Source organism: Betta splendens, chromosome 4 (genome assembly GCF_900634795.4).
Source record: "Betta splendens chromosome 4, fBetSpl5.4, whole genome shotgun sequence".
Classification (NCBI taxonomy): domain Eukaryota; kingdom Metazoa; phylum Chordata; class Actinopteri; order Anabantiformes; family Osphronemidae; genus Betta; species Betta splendens.
Window position 1 is genome coordinate 3,081,747 of NC_040884.2, and position 15,748 is coordinate 3,097,494.

The 15,748-nt window shown below is 47.9% G+C and overlaps 1 protein-coding gene across 3 annotated transcripts; it reads left to right on the forward strand.

Annotated features, from left to right (window-relative positions):
- The first annotated feature begins 272 nt into the window (after positions 1 to 272).
- b3galt2 (UDP-Gal:betaGlcNAc beta 1,3-galactosyltransferase, polypeptide 2) lies at positions 273 to 9,253 on the forward strand. Of its 3 annotated transcripts, XM_029148239.3 has the most exons (3): positions 273 to 1,059; positions 6,872 to 8,394; positions 8,469 to 9,253. In XM_029148239.3, coding segments are annotated over exons 2-3 (1,161 nt in total). In that variant the 5' UTR covers positions 273 to 1,059; positions 6,872 to 7,235; the 3' UTR covers positions 8,471 to 9,253. The 3 variants fall into 3 exon arrangements, with proteins under 3 accessions (XP_029004072.1, XP_029004071.1, XP_040926392.1); XM_029148238.3 differs by having other exon boundaries at positions 276 to 1,059; positions 6,872 to 9,253; XM_041070458.2 differs by having other exon boundaries at positions 276 to 533; positions 6,872 to 9,253.
- The last annotated feature ends 6,495 nt before the right edge of the window (positions 9,254 to 15,748 follow it).

Sequence of the window (15,748 nt, forward strand, 5' to 3'; positions counted from 1 at the left end):
GTCTCCTAATTTGATCATTTAGTTTAGAATCTTGGCGCTGAACGCTTTTTTTTTTTTACAAAATAGCAGAATTAAGATTTTTAAACGTTAATAAAGCGTTCCTACAAATAGGCGAATTAATAACCAGGAACCAGTCTGCACCCGAGTACGTTTTAATTCTGACGATGGGGGAAACGCGCTTAATGCTGGCGCGCGTTTAAGGGCGCGCGTGCGCGTCTCTGTCCCCCACACCCTGTGAACGCAGCATCAACGGCTCACTCGGTCACGTGAGTCGCTCGCCTAAGAATCCTGTGACGTGGTGGAGCTCCGTCAGTGAAGCGGTGTCTGACAGAGCAGCCTGCCGGGCCAGTAGCTGCCGTGCCCGGCAGAGGAATCCAGCAGGGCTCGGTCCAGGGCGGAGCAGGGAAGAACCGGGAGGAGGAAAACACAAAGGCGCAGCCTGACGAGCAGGCGGAGGCTGAACGTAGACGAGTTGCTGCGTTCGCGTTGCCTTCGGGACGCGGGGAACATGTCTTTGCATTGATTGGACTCAGGTGAGAGAGGATAAATAGTGTATTTCGCGTTGTCCGCCGCGTTCACTGCGCTTCTACTGCACATCAGCCGCCGCGCAGAGTGAAGGAGCAGCCGCTCCTCCGCCGCTCCTCCGCCGCTGCTCCATCCTGCGTTCGGCGCGCGGATGCTGGGGCTTTCCCCCCGCGTTGCCGCCTCTGGAGGGGGCACGTGAACTTGGATGGGATGGGAATGCACGGAAAACAGAGAATGTAAAGTGGAGATCGGCGGATAACGGACACGAGCAGCAGAAGCGGCCGGAGCCGGAGAGGAGGAGCCGCGGCGGGGAGAAAAACCCCCAAACCCGCAGGTCCGTTGAGCCCGTGGGGATGAAGACGAGGAGGGACGTCGTTTATCCAAGGTGTCAGCGTGATTAGAGGAGGAGCAGGTCGAGGAGAGCGTTTCCCGTCCACGGAGCGGAGGAGGCGATGGCGGGTGCAGGCACCGGGGTCGTCACACTCCCGCCGACCGCAGACCTGTCCGCCGCCGCGGGAGCAGCGTGAGGAGGAGGTACGCAGCGCGTCTCGTCGCTCCCGCTCGTCCCCATTATTCATTTAGCTCCCCGCCCTCCTCTCCCTGGCGTTGCATCCACCTTTCCTGACTTGTATCCATCCATCCATCCATCCATCCATCCATCCATCCATCCATCCCCGTGTCCTTCCTCCGCGTCCCAGCATCCTGCATCCTCTCCCTCGGGCGCCGCTCGGCCCTTTGTCCGCCAGGTATGAAGGCAGGTGCATTCCTGCAAAAATGTTCAGGGATTTTTAGCAGATATTCAATCCTTTCCTGCCCACGGCCGTGTTCTTTCCTTTTCTAGAGTCTTGAAAGGGCCGAGGTACAATAGTTTTTTTTTTGTTTTTTTACATAGATCCAAGTTTAGGAAATCCCCTCTTTGGACCTGCCAACAGGCAGGGACAGGGAACTTCCATCGACCCATTTCAATTACCAGTGTTTTTATCCACTTCATCGCAGCTGCTTGAGATGTTTGGCCTGAAAACGATACAGGCTCAGAGCTACTGCACGCGCTGGATGGACATTAAAAACAATCAATCAGTCGTTCAGTTCCTGAACGATTCGTCTGGAAGTTCACGAGTCTATGAAGCTTTAATAGAGCCGAATTTTCCTGCCACTAAATGATTGTGCAGGGGTTTCTGGGCTGTCAGTGCTGGAGCGAGGAGAAGACAGACGGCCTTTATTAACAAAATAAAACAGAAATACAACGAGTGGTAAAGTTGGCAGTGACACAGTGAGGACTGGATATCACTCACTGAGTGGAAGAAAATCACTGTCATAATATATTTACTGCGGCTATAGTGGCTCAGTGGTGCCAAGGCGTTATTTCCCAGAGGTGTTGTATTTTCTAGTTGAGTCTTAAAAGGCGGATGGATCCTTTATTAAAGCTTCTTTTCCCCTCAAAGTGACACATCAGTCTTCAAATGTTGCACTGGAGCCGATTATATAACTTATATTAAAGGGTCGCACACATTTGTTCTAATACAGTGCTGAAAACGACAATCTTGGTAAATATAGGGCTGTAGCTGTTACATAATTATGAAGTATTTTGCCTGTTTGTAATTATTTTGTGATAAATAAAATGCCAGAAAAGAACTAAACATTTCGTTCCTAGTTTCTTGGAACCTGTGGTGATATTTTAAAAATGTTTTCTCGTGAAGCGCCTCACTTCACTTCAACCATCAAACGAAGCTGCATTCTTTGATTTAACTGATGAACAGCCTGTAATCAGATGTCCGGTTTACACGAATAGTTTTCACTCCAAGTTTCTGTCAAGACAGAACATTTGTTTTTGCCATGTGTTGTTCATGGTGAACTTGGTTTCTCTCGAACCAGGTCGCCATGATGCCACCAGAGATGTTCTCTGTGATTTGGGGAACTGACCCTTTAAGCATCAGACATGGTCGTGGAGGCCTGGCCCAGATCTGACCAGTCTCTAGCGATTTAAAAATAAACACAGCCGCTCATCCTCCGTCACTCATCTGCTTTGAAACCACCGCCACCTCCCACTGGAGCCATCCTAGTTGAGTCAGACACACAAACCTCGTCTAATGGTCAGTTTATTCAAAACAAACACCCAGATGTGTGCGAGAGGTATTTGCAGACCACATTCCAGTGACAGAACTGTAGCAGAATGTCACATTTCTGTGGTTTCTTGTCATCAGCTACCAAAGACAGTCACCCAGTACAGACGTGGAGGTGTTTACTCAGCTCAGGGGAGGGACACAAACAGGAGGGCAGTGCTGCTATGCTGTAAAATACTGTACAGCTTTGTTCTGGCTTGTTAAACGGAGCCATGACTCCACTGAGTCAACTAGACTTTAACCTCTTAGCTCCGGATGCTAAGGACGTGAACTTTACAAGGTGCATCGGTGCAACTTATTTTGTGAGTTTGTGTTTTTATGTCATTTCTTTTTTGACTCTCTTTGTTCAGAGATGTGTTTCACATGGTTCATTTAGTTTGGTCCATCTCCCACATTAAGAGGAAACAGTTCTGGGCTCTTATGGGTGAACAGGCTGTAACCAGATATAAAGTGCAGTAGTTGTTGCTGAATGTTGTTTCCATAGTTAGTTATAATTCAGTTATAAATTCCGAATCGAATGGTGAAGGGAGCTGAGCTGGACACGCCCTAGTGTGAAACTGATCAGTTCACCTTTACAGTTGTCTATGGAAGAATTCAGTAACTAGGTTTAATATGAAAGCAAATAAAAAACATTCTTCCCTTGTTTGTTCAGTAAATATCACAGCTGATCAAATACCTCTACCTCAGTCAGATGGAGAGCAACTATGTTAGAGGTGAGACAAGATCAGTCTTTATTCCTCACTTGATTTCTGGTCAATCGGTGTCTGATTCCCTGCAATCAGCCGGTAAACAGCAGGCAGGTGATGACTGGCTGTTGAGCTGGAGTGGAACTGAACAGGATTCAGCAAAGTGACCAGAGGGAAGATCAGAGCACGGCAGCGAGTGGATGGGTGTTTGTTTTTCAGGCGTCTGCTGTGGGAGAAAGTTCACCGTATCAACAATGACCTCAGGATGTGATCTTAAAGTATCACGTTCAGGCCAGTTACTGGATAAGTCGTAGAAGCTGCTAATGTGCAGTAAACAACAACTGGTCTGTTAGTTCCTTAATGGACAGAACAAGAGCGTTTACTTCCCTGGAAAGCTTTTACTCGGCCGTCGCTCAGATAAGATGTTACGATTTCCAAATTAGCAGCATCGCTTCTCGTCTGACTCTCTGCTCTGATTGGTCAGTTTGGGGACGTCTTCTTCTTGACATTTGGTCGAACGGTCCAGGCTGAAACCTGGACATCCAGCCTGCACACACACTCTAATAGTTTCCGAGCGTCTAACTTCCTGTAGGAGGAACCAGCAGCCTTTATGTAACGGAGCGCCTCCGTTCTGTGCTGCTCTGATGACACGTCGCCGACAGATGTGCTGGCACCGTTTTCTAGTTGTGTCGTGTCCTCTAATGCGATGCATCCACTGACTCAGCTTAAAGCGCTTATGCTGTTGGACAGTGATTCCTTTCAGCAGACTACAATCTTTGAAGCATGCTTTATTTATTTCATTTTGCTAAACAGAAATGCGTTGACAAAACAAGGATGTAAAATCAAAATCAATAAAGGTTTTATTTACCAGGACCTCACATGTTCCCCTCAAGGGGCTCGAAAATCTGCACGACGGCTCGTTCCCGTGGGGATGAATTCAGTCTTTGTCATTACAGTAGCATTAGGTCATGTTACCTTCACCAGGGGAACTCCTTCCCATGAAGGCCATGAGCCATAGTGCAACTTGAGCATTAAAATAAATCATAACTGGAGTGGTTGAATAATGAGGGCTGGTGCTTTAAGGCGGCGTTATTAAATGAAACCAGAGCTTCAGTCAGCCGTATAATCGCTCAAACCTGTTTCAATAAAGCAGAATTTAACCTCTAACTCCACTGAACAGCCTCTCTAAACAGCTCACAACTGGGAGCTGTACTTTTCCTCAGGAAAATGTGTCGCTATCACAAAGTGCAACTGCATCGCTGAATGAAGGTCACATGCTCATTGACATTAGCGGAGCTTGTTTTGCATTAAACGCTTTGTGGGGGGAGAGCTGTGAAAACCAAGACGGCTCTGAGGAGAGTGCATGTGCGTCACGGGGAAGGTGTCTTTCGTACTTCTTCCATGGTTTGTGGTGATTTGAAGCTGGAGACAGAGACAAGGTTATAATGTATGCCTGCTATGTCACCGCTGTGTCACTCCCCCAGCCTTCGCTCTGTTTCCCGATCGCTGCGGAATCGCTGGGGCTTTAATTAGTGCTAGTGTAACTAATTGGCTTGCATAGAATTGACATTGATGGGAGGCAAGAAAATGAATTAATGAGAAGAGGCATTGGCAGATTAAATGCAACTGCTAAAAAGTAAAGAGTGCCTGCGGAGTAGACGTTCACATTTACATGGAGAACAACAGGCGCAGTCATTCAGCGTGTGCGTGTCAATGCAGGTGGGTGGACGTGGGAGCGTGTGGGCTCCCGTCATGGGCGTGCGCACGTGTGTGTGCGCACTTCATCAGCAGCCGCGTAACTAGATGTTCATTTAGCTGACAGCAGAAATCTCTCCAGCGCTGGATGTGCTTCGATGTAAAGTATGTTAACCTTTAAAACAAAGGCGGCCGCGGCCCTTCTCATTTCCCTGTAATTGCTCGCGCTGGGTAAGCACGCTCGCCTGGAAAGGTTATCGTGTTCCTTGCCAGTTGTCACGATAAATGAGCAAACAAAGCGGGAAATGAAAATTGGAAGTTTGGGAAACCCACCTCACAGGAAGCTGCACAAAAATAACTGTATCGTCAAAAGACTAAAAAGCAATTAAATGATCAGACGCTGTGAGGAGTCCAAGACTGGCCCTGCCGCCAGGTTAGCACAGGTGCTAACCGCGCCTCCTAGCAATGGCTGCTACTGTGTCCCTGAACATGCTCAGCAACAAGGATGTATGTATGTGTAACTGGTTCATGTATGTCTGACGTCTGCGGATATGAATCATTCTCATCTGCATTTTGCTTTGTTGCCGTCATTAAAATGAATGTTTGTGCACGTGCACAGAGCCAAGGCGCCGCTGTGCAGGACTTGGCGTGCGTCTAATTATGTGCAAAGCGGTGCATTGTGTGCCTGTGCAAACGGATGGTGTGCCTTGGTGAATCACACACCCAGTGTGCGCATATGTGATCGCCGCTGTGCCTCCCCTGCCGCTCAGCTCCCTGTGGGCAACAGATGCAGCCGCTCGCGTCACGGCGCCGCCCGCCGCTGCTCGTTTGTGTGCTCGTTTATGCGTCTGTTTGCCTGTTTGCGTCAGGGGGGGGCGCGGCCCGGGTGGTCTCAGCTAGACAGTAAGCAGCATTGATAAGATGGAGGTGGAAGGTGAATGGCGGGTGAAGGCTGTTATCGCTAGCGCCCGCCTCAGACTCCGGCACCACCGCCTGCTGGACCCTGAAAACTCGTTTTGACAGATGCATCTCCTCCCTAGCTGTCGACGCGCAGCGGGGGGCTGATGACACTCGCTCGCCCGAGCGGCTCAGAGTAGAGTTAGCCGGCATCACGTCGAGCAAACCTGCAATTTATACTTTTTGCCTCGGGCGTTAAGCTGAATAATGACATGCACGAGTCAACCACCATCTCACCAGGCCTGTGCCAGCTCATCGTTTCCACACTAACTTTACAGAATATTGTTTTTTTTTTGCTTTTTCCATATTTCCAAATGGGTTTAACTGTGAGATGAGGTTATAATGATCTATGCAGCAATGGGAAGATATGCTCGTCTCATGGAGTTGATTTATTCTGTAAATGTGTTTTATGCTACAGCGTCTAGTGGTGTGTTGGACGCACAGTAATTACCGCAGCTCTGGGCTTCCCTCCTGTCACAGACACGCTCGCAACAGACAACAGTGTTTGTTAAATGTCCTGTTTCTATTTTTTTTAACTCAAAACAGGCAGATCCCCAGAGCCTGATGTGTTCTGCGAGCCGGGCCAATCAAAAACACCACAATGCTGCAGTATCGATTCGACTTCTCATTTTTAAATGTTAAGTCAGCTTCTCAAAAGACCCATGAATCACACAAATCACAGTATCAACAAAAAATGGGATTGGAGCTTTTGCATGGGGAGGAAATTTATATTATTTCGGTGATAAACCCGACCAAAGTAAAGCGATTAGAAATAAGTTCAGTTCCCACGAGAAGTGATACTAAAAAACACGATTGAAATTGTCTGCTACTGTAACTGATGGGAGCTTTTTGGGTTCCTGACAGGACTGTGTCTCATTTCGTTCACAGATCAGAGAGAGCAAACACACAGGAGGTGACCCTTATTATATCCTGAAGGAGCCAAGACACAGAGCATGACCCTGTCTCCGTCTGCTGTGCCAAAGGACAGCCAGGGAGAAGCCTCCGCGGCCAGAGAACCGTCGGCCTTCTAGCTCCACCAGGAGCCCTTTGAACCCCGCTCCAAGCTGCACCGGGGGACCCGAACGTTCCCCCGACTCCACCAGGAGGCTCGCTCCGACCCGTCTGCCAACTCAGATAACCCTCTGATCGTTGGCCACCACATGTTTGAGGTGACTGTAGGTGACCGCCGCCGCCCATTCTCGAGCAGCAGCAGCAGCAGAAGCAGCACCCTCCCGGGACCTCGGTCTGCACCATGCAGTGGAGACGGCGGCATTACTGCCCCATCAAGATGACCTGGACCGTCAAGCGTTCGCTTTTCCGAACCCACGTGACCGGCCTCCTGTCGCTGGCTCTGCTCTTCACCCTCTTCTTGTTTTTCAGTCATCAGGACTGGCTGCCGGGGCGCAGCGGGCCGCGGGAAAACCCGCTGACCTACACGATAAGGGGTTTCCGCAGCCCCAAGGGAGAAGCCAATCAGAACAGCTCCCTGAGAAGCCTGTGGAAGGAAGCAGGGTATGCAGCGCCAAAGCCACTGCTCAACCTGAGCTCTCAACAAGCAGAGGGGGCAGCGGGGGAGGCAGGAGGAGGGGGCGGCGGCGGGGCCAGGATGGGCGTGATGGGGCTCGGGGATTCCATGAGCACCAACAACAGTTTACAGAAGGAGATGGGAGTGGGTGGGAGGCTGAACGCTCAGCCTTACCGCTACATCCTCAACGAGCCCTTCAAGTGCAGGGACAGCGCGCCGTTCCTCGTCCTCCTCATCGCCGCAGAGCCCGGACAGCCCGACGCGCGCAACGCCATCCGCCAGACGTGGGGCAACGAGAGCGTGGCCATGGGCCTGGGGTTCGTCCGCCTTTTCCTGCTCGGTGCTGGGAAAAGCTCGGACGCCTTCCTCCAGAGCAGCATTGAAGAAGAGAGCCGGGCTCACCATGACATCATCCAACAGGACTACCAGGACACCTACTACAACCTGACTGTCAAAACCCTGATGGGCATGAACTGGGTGGCCACCTACTGCCCACACGCCTCCTACGTGATGAAGACCGATAGCGACATGTTTGTCAACACCGAGTATCTCATCCAAAAGCTGCTGAAGCCCGAGCTGCCTCCCAAGCAGAGGTACTTCACCGGCTACCTGATGCGGGGCTATGCACCAAACCGGAACAAGGACAGTAAGTGGTACATGCCACCAGAACTGTATCCAAGCGAGCGCTACCCGATATTCTGCTCAGGCACCGGGTACGTGTTCTCAGGGGACATGGCTGAGCTGATCTACCAGGCCTCGCTCAGCATCCGCCGGCTGCACCTGGAGGACGTGTACGTGGGGATCTGCCTGGCCAAGCTGCGCATCGACCCGGCGCCGCCGCCCAACGAGTTCCTCTTCAACCACTGGCGAGTGTCTTACTCCAGTTGTAAGTACAGCCACCTGATCACGTCACATCAGTTCCAGCCTAGCGAACTCATCAAATACTGGAACCACTTACAGAGCAACAAGCACAACGCCTGCATCAACGTGACCAAGGAGAAGAACGGCAGGTACCGGCACCGAAGGTTTCACGGGGAGAGGCCTCCGTGACCCACCTGTGACTGTGGGAACATGGGCACGTCGTACCTGCAGCCGGTGCCGGCATGTTGGACTCAGCACTAAACACTGTATGGGAAAAAAGCACATTGATTTTGGTATTGTGTACAGTCGATGATACAAACTATTTTTTTAATTTGAGAGCAGATGTTCCGTATTGTAAACTTGTTGAGGTATTTGACAAAGGAAGAACTGAGGACACGTGGTTGTGATGCGTAGCGCGCTACAGCTCAGAGGTGGTGTTTATGATAATTCAGGTGCCAATGGAAAGGTGGTAATTTAAGCTACAGTTAATAGGAGGGTTCTCCTCTAAAGCATAGTAACGTTTGTCACACTCGAATCTAAAAAAATAAAAAAAGACAAGAAGTTGTGTTTACGCAAATAAAGGGAAATGTACATGTATTCTGTTGAAAGTTACACTACCTAAATATGAATGAAAGTATCTTTAACGTTGACCAGTTATGCTGCCCTGTTTCTCAGCGTTTACAGATTTATCAAATACCATGAGTCCAAACACTACGGCAGGAGAAGAGAAGGTTTATCCGTCACGAACTGTATTTTATTTTTAAAGGATTAACTCGCAGCCACTCAGAATCACCCCAGAGATGACTGAGATTGTATTTTTTAAAGCTTTACATTGAGTATGACTCTGCACTTGAATCAATTAACAATTAAATGTGCTGAATTCATTTTGTTTGTGGTTGGTGTGTTTTTCTTCAGTTTTTCAGTTATTGCCAACATATTTATTGTATGTTTATAAGGGAAGTGGATTTCATCTGTTTGCAGTTCAGGCTGTGCTGAACTTTAATCCCAGAGCATCACATTCACACTCGACGGCCACTTTGTCAGCTTCACCTGTAAAGGCCAGTTCAATAATGGCAACTCCGCTTCCACAAGGTCATACTGTAATTTCCATTTTTTTAAGTCGAAGCTGTCAGAAAGCAAACAATTCCACAATAGGTTGATTATGATTGATTGCTGAGGTCCTGGATTCACAGAATGAAGAAACAATATCATCTAACTTTAATATTAGTTTAATATTAGTTATTATAAGAAACAACAAATTCTTGTATGTGACTTTTAACACATGGCTCGTTTTGCTACACTTCCTGTTTTTAGAACTAGTTTGACAGCTGGATTTCTTTTTCAAGCTGTTAATAAGCTACATATCATAGACATATTGCAAATCTACACAAGCCTTGACGCTAATCAATAAATAGCTGCAGTGCTGGATGTTTAACGTGCTTGACATTTGCCTCGAAAGTTGTTGTCAGATCTTCACACCTTTATTTTGTAGAACACACCGTTATCATACCATTTATAAGACCATTCTGAATAATGTACATTCCCTACAAACAAAACCACTGATAGCTAATAAAAGGTAATGTTGCATTCAATGGACCTTAGAGAAATGCATTAACTCCAGAATAGAAAAGTAAGACATTCAGCTGAGATAGAAAAGACTGAAAAGACAAGCAATCTCAAGGCTGACTGATGAGGAATGAATTAAACATCGCCAAACGCCAGCGTCCACGGGGAATGTGAAATACTCTGCAGCAGTACCTAACTTTAGATTTTAATTAAAAATGAATGCACATGCTTTTGAAAGGCTGCCAGTGTTACTCCAGATGGAACTGAACCTGCAACCTGTGCTGCCGGTGTGGGTATTTATGGGTGTGTGTGCGCACGCGGGTGATAAATACCCACCGTAGCGCTCTGGGCCACCAAAACAAAGCACGTATAATTGGGTGATGACTTGAAATAGCCTATATCAGATTAACGTAATGTAATTAAACTAATGGAGAGCAGGAGCAGACTCCACATCTGTCACTTGTGTTTTTAATCACATACTGTAGACGTTTGAGTGACTGTGTTTAGGGAGCTGTAAAATAGGTGATGTTAACACAGTGGTGCATTTTAAGCTGCTAATCGCTGAGCAAAAACATCTTAAGGGAGGAGAGAGCTGAAATGGTGAAGACGCTTTATCTGAGATGTTTGTCTCAGATAGTGACAGGGAATTATTGGATGCTGGTGCCACAGGCAAAGGCACAACAGCTTCATTTCTGCACTTTGTTCTCACTCATGTTAGCATTTATGCAATAACATCAGCCTCATTTCAGTTATGGTGGCGTCTATTAGCAGACTGGCAGCTCCGTCTCCTTATGCAAACAGCAGCTTTCCCCCACATTTAGAAGTGCAGGATCTATATATTATGTATGTCTGCACGCTGTTTCTTGGTGACATGATCTTCAGCAACTCTCAGCTCTTAAGGCGAGAATATTATTCTGTAAATGTCAAAAACATCCTTGAAAGGATTCCCTGGAGTTTGGGTATATAGTCTCTGCCGGTCCCACGTAGAGCGGTGTGACGGCGCGGAACTGCCGCGGTTCACATTCGAAATCAAATAAATAAAAAGCAGAGACGCAGCAGAAGCTCGCTGTCAGTGTGGAAGAAGCGCACTTTTCACCGACGCCTCCTGAAGCCCCAGGAGCGTGTACCGTCTGATTAACTGTGACGGCGAAGCCTCTATTCTGACAGTCAGGCACAAGCGTTTGCCAATTAAGTGGCGGCTGGAGACGTCTGCTGCGGTTGAGGAAGGTGCTGCTGCTCGGACGGCTCTGAATCCGGGGATTAGTTGTGGCGTTGGCAGCGTTCATCTGTGGCGCCGGCGCCGTCTGCTGAGCACCGACGTTCACGACGCTCAGTCTGTCATTGAGGTTGCTCTTCATGCAGCACCAGCTGTTTTAGGCCGAACGTGTGGTCCAATCGAAAAGAGGCTCTTATTAGGAAACTTAAATTTGCTCTTAATGACCATTAGGTAAAACCAGCCATTCATTCACTCCACGGGGTCCATAGTTCAACGAAATGGTGTTTATTCAGCCTTCAGCCTTTTTCCTCTTTTATGAACCTACACTGTTCGCTCCCATATTTAAATGAACCCGTGATGAATGTCTGTGACATTATACGTCTTGATAAACCCAAGCTGACATTAAACCATCCCATCAATTAAGGCACTGTGGATGCTGTTGCTGCTGTGGCCTTCAGATACAGTAGCTGGATGCGCTTGGCCTTCGTCTGCAGTATAAATGACGCTGCTTTAAAGGCTTTATGCAAAAGCATTTTGCTTAACGGAGAAACTCTGCAAAGATTCAGGTCCAGGTTCTAGGCACCACAGCTACATCACTGCAGACTGAGCCAAAATAAAAGAAAAAGTACGTAACACTGTTTATGCTACTTTGCAAAGTAATTACACAAACACTGGTCACTATACAAAAGTGATACATCTCCTTCCCAAAGCACCTGCTACGACACTTTGAGCAATTCGTGGAACCCTCAGTTGTTCCCAGATACTCATCGCCCTCCATTAGTAATGATTAAAGTCATGACTCAAAGTGAGAGGATATTGGGAACAAGGTTTGGTATCATTCATGCATGTCCTATGCAATCAGCCCAGGAGATTACCAGCATCCGGCCGCACTCAACCCTTCAACAAATGATGAAAACGAAGGAGGGCGGGGGAGGAAAGCAGAGTGGGGGAAAGTGAGGCAAAACACAGGAGAGGGAGAGCGGAGGCGGAGATAGATGGACTGGTCGGCTCCCGAGGAGACGAAGAAGCATCGCGGGATGAAGTGGACGAGGAGAAGCAGGCGGCTACGCAGGTGAAGGCGAAAAGGATGAGGTGCGAAGGAAGAAACAGCAGGAAGGAGGGCGTGATGAATGAAGAGAAAAGGAGCAATGACTGATCAGTATTGAAAAGCTGTGCTGCTGTAAATGTGGTATAAGAGGCTAACAGTGGAAACGGATTGAGATGTCTGCCGTGATGGAGTGGACGCTGTGGCCCAGCTTAGCATCACAGCTCACTGTTCCTCAGGAGCCGGAGAAGAGAAAATACACTTGAGCGAGAGACAAATGTTCTGACCTTTCCGTACCTGCCAGGCCTGTAACCTGACTAATACCCTTGTGCGAGCATAACTGATGAATACTAATGGAAGCGGTAGTTGACTGAATGTGATGCAGAAAATGGGAAATGTCAGCGGCTCAAAAACCATCAGCTTATTTATAGAGAAGCGGAAAAGAGGCATTAGGTATAATATTTAACAACAGGGCAAAATCTGATTTTGTTTGTATTGATGAAGCATTTCTATCCAAAGTGAAGCGAGGGATGATTGATGTTAGCAGCGACGTGTCTTTTCTAGTCTGGGTTACTGCTACTGACTGCCCCCGTCCCCTTCTCTTCCCTGGAATTAAACACGGTGAGAGGATTTCTATGAACCCATATCTTTCCTATTTAATTTAATATTTCACAAAACTGATTAGCTTAGTAGCATGAAAACCGCTACGTTCACTAATCTTAGCTGAGCCACGCAATCTATTTTCCAAAATGCCAATCATTTATTTATTTAGACATGAATCAACTGTAACAAACATCATCGTCGAGCAATAATCCCTGATCTGCGATCAAAACTATTTTAACAAATCAACACAAGCAGGAAAGACGCATACATACATACATACATAGATTACGAAGGTGTCGCGCTACAGGCCGACGTAGTCAAATGTAAAAGGCGTCTTACTGTGGAGCCGTGAACCGGGCCGCGCTCACTCCCAGCAGCGTCTCTCACAAACAGCCTCGCATCCTGGATAATTAAAGAAGCAGCTCCAGATTCCCTCCCAGTCATTTCTTAGGAGGCAGGCTGCTTCTTCGCTGCCCTCTCCCTAACGCTTTCAGACAGATGGCAGATTCCAGCCAAGACTCAAGGACTCAATGATGGGGCGGTGCCAGCGTTGAGCCCCGATCTATTTATAAATGTAATTTGACAGTGACACTCCACAGTGCAGGAGAACTGCTGGACATCCAACCTGCCAGCGCTCACATAAACAAATCCAGGCCTGTTGGCGCTTTGAAGGGCCCCTGATGATGCTGCTCGCTGCCTGTGTGGCACTCTGGCCTCCAGCCACACACAATGTGGCCCTGGTTGTATAATGTAGGACCTGTGTTCAGCGCGAGGTTCAATAGGAGCACATAATGCAAAACATCACCGTGAGGCAGAGGCCCAGCAGTGCAGAGCAGCGATGGGCACACAGACAAACTAGACTCAAGTAGAGTCCAACAGCTCAACACCAGCAAAATATCATATTATTTGGGAATTATTTGGACGCAAACAACGGAGAAGTTCTCGACTGTCCAAGTTCCTCCTCTGATCTCATTGAGATGAATCATCGAGAACCTGAGGCAGGTGCTGTGGAACTGCACGCGTCTCTGCTGTAGGAGCTGCTGGTGATATATGTACGTGGGTGGAGACTTCACACATGCTCAAAACGTATGACACCTAATATTAATTATGAATGTCTTTAAAGCATCTATAGATTCTAAATCTGTCTGCACTTTACGTAACCTTCCAGTTTGTGCTGTGAATGCATTTGCATCTTTGAGACTTACTGCAGCTCGTTTATAATGAGAGTGACAGTTCTCATAACATTCATCTGATGCAACTGGAAATGCAAAAAATTGAATGGTTAAAATTAAAGTTTCCTTTTTAATCTACTGGAGTTTGGAGTTTTTGAAACAAATCACAAAATATTAGGATCCTTTAACGATTTCTTCTGTGTTTATTATGTACAGTGACAGGTCTTTGTGGTATTTATGTTAAAAATAAACACAACTCTTTAGAATAGTGATGCAAAATGAACTGAGCTTCATCAAAATCTGGGAAAAGTGGAGGAGCCGCTTTGATTGACAGGTGACTTCTGTGGAGGAGCAGCACAGCAGTGCCTGATTCGCAGCACAGATGGTGTCAGGAAGCGACGAGTCGAGCGCTGGCGCCGCGGACGCTGCACTCACCCGTTCATCCGAGCTCCTGCCCGGTTCCTTGGCGTTTTCTAGCACGCGCCTGCGTTCATTCGTCCTCGGCGATCGATGAGGTCGGCGCTCCCATCCGTCCTGCGTCCGGCCCGCCCTCGCCGTTAGCGGGGGCGGAGGAGGGCAGCAGCAGCACCTCCACCTCTGCCAGGCTCATGTTTCATTGCGGTGTTTACTCTCACGCACGCCGCGATGACAAACGAGAGCAAATGGCATTAGAGGGGTTAAAGGACTGTGCTGCGGAATGTGAGCCCGAAGGCTGCCTTCAGGAGACGCTCAGAGGCCTCGTCGGCTCAGTGAAAACACAATTCCTGCTACCGCACAAACGTCCCTTCCTGATGCTGAGAACTGAAAGTGTGCAGGCAGCTTCTAACTGGACCCGTGTCCTCATCGGGGCTCTAATTTTACAGTTAATGACTGTAATACAGTGTTTTTTCATTAATGAATGGCATTACATCGACTGAACACATCATGTTTGTTGCTGTCACAGGATAAATTATAGCTGGGACTCTGTTTTCCTGCAACCAGACATGGTTCTGACTGTGTGTGCACTCAGTTTGCTCTTGCTCTTTGCTGGCTTTTGTTTTGGTAGTTTGTCTTACTTCTTAATCAACTGGAATCTCTCCCAAAGGATGAAACGTGCGCAGGAAGCAGGCGATGGCCTCGTAAAGCACAGCCGATGAGTCAGATCGCTCTTAAAGCAACACAAATACAAAATGTGAACCCAAAGCCCCGTTTCTCTTCTCTGCGTTCTTGTCCTTCACTTAGGACCTTCAGTCCAGCAGCATTAAAGGGTGATAATACTAAAAAACAGGAGCATAGCTTAAAATTACTGTGACTTATCCCTTGTTTGATGAGTTCACTGGAATGTTTGTTTGACATATTTCAACAGATTATGAAACAGAACGGTTGCTGAGGCAACGCTGATGTGACACCAGCCATGATGTGCTGTTCCATTATGGGATGGCAGCCCTGACGCTAGTTGCTATACTAAGCTAATCGTGTCATCAAGCAGGCATTTTCTCATCCTAACTTTTGACAAGTGGGCCGCTGATCAGGAGCGCTGTCTGCTGGTGACTGCTGACTCAATCCTCATTTGCTCTCACATTTCATCTGGAACAACCCACTGCAGATTTGGTGCCGTCTCCTTCTTCAGACCTTCATGAAACCTTGTTAGTGGACACCGACAGCTGGCTGGAACACAGCAGAGAATGCAGCCATTTGCTGGAGGTTAGATGTATGGCTGACAGAAGAGAATATGACAAGGCCCTTTACAGATGGCAGGCAGGTCTGACAGTCTTACACCGGGCTCATATTTGCTCCA

Excerpts from the sequence above, each read along its gene's own strand:
- b3galt2 (XM_029148238.3), top strand. The coding sequence starts at position 7,236 with ATGCAGTGGAGACGGCGGCATTACTGCCCCATCAAGATGACCTGGACC.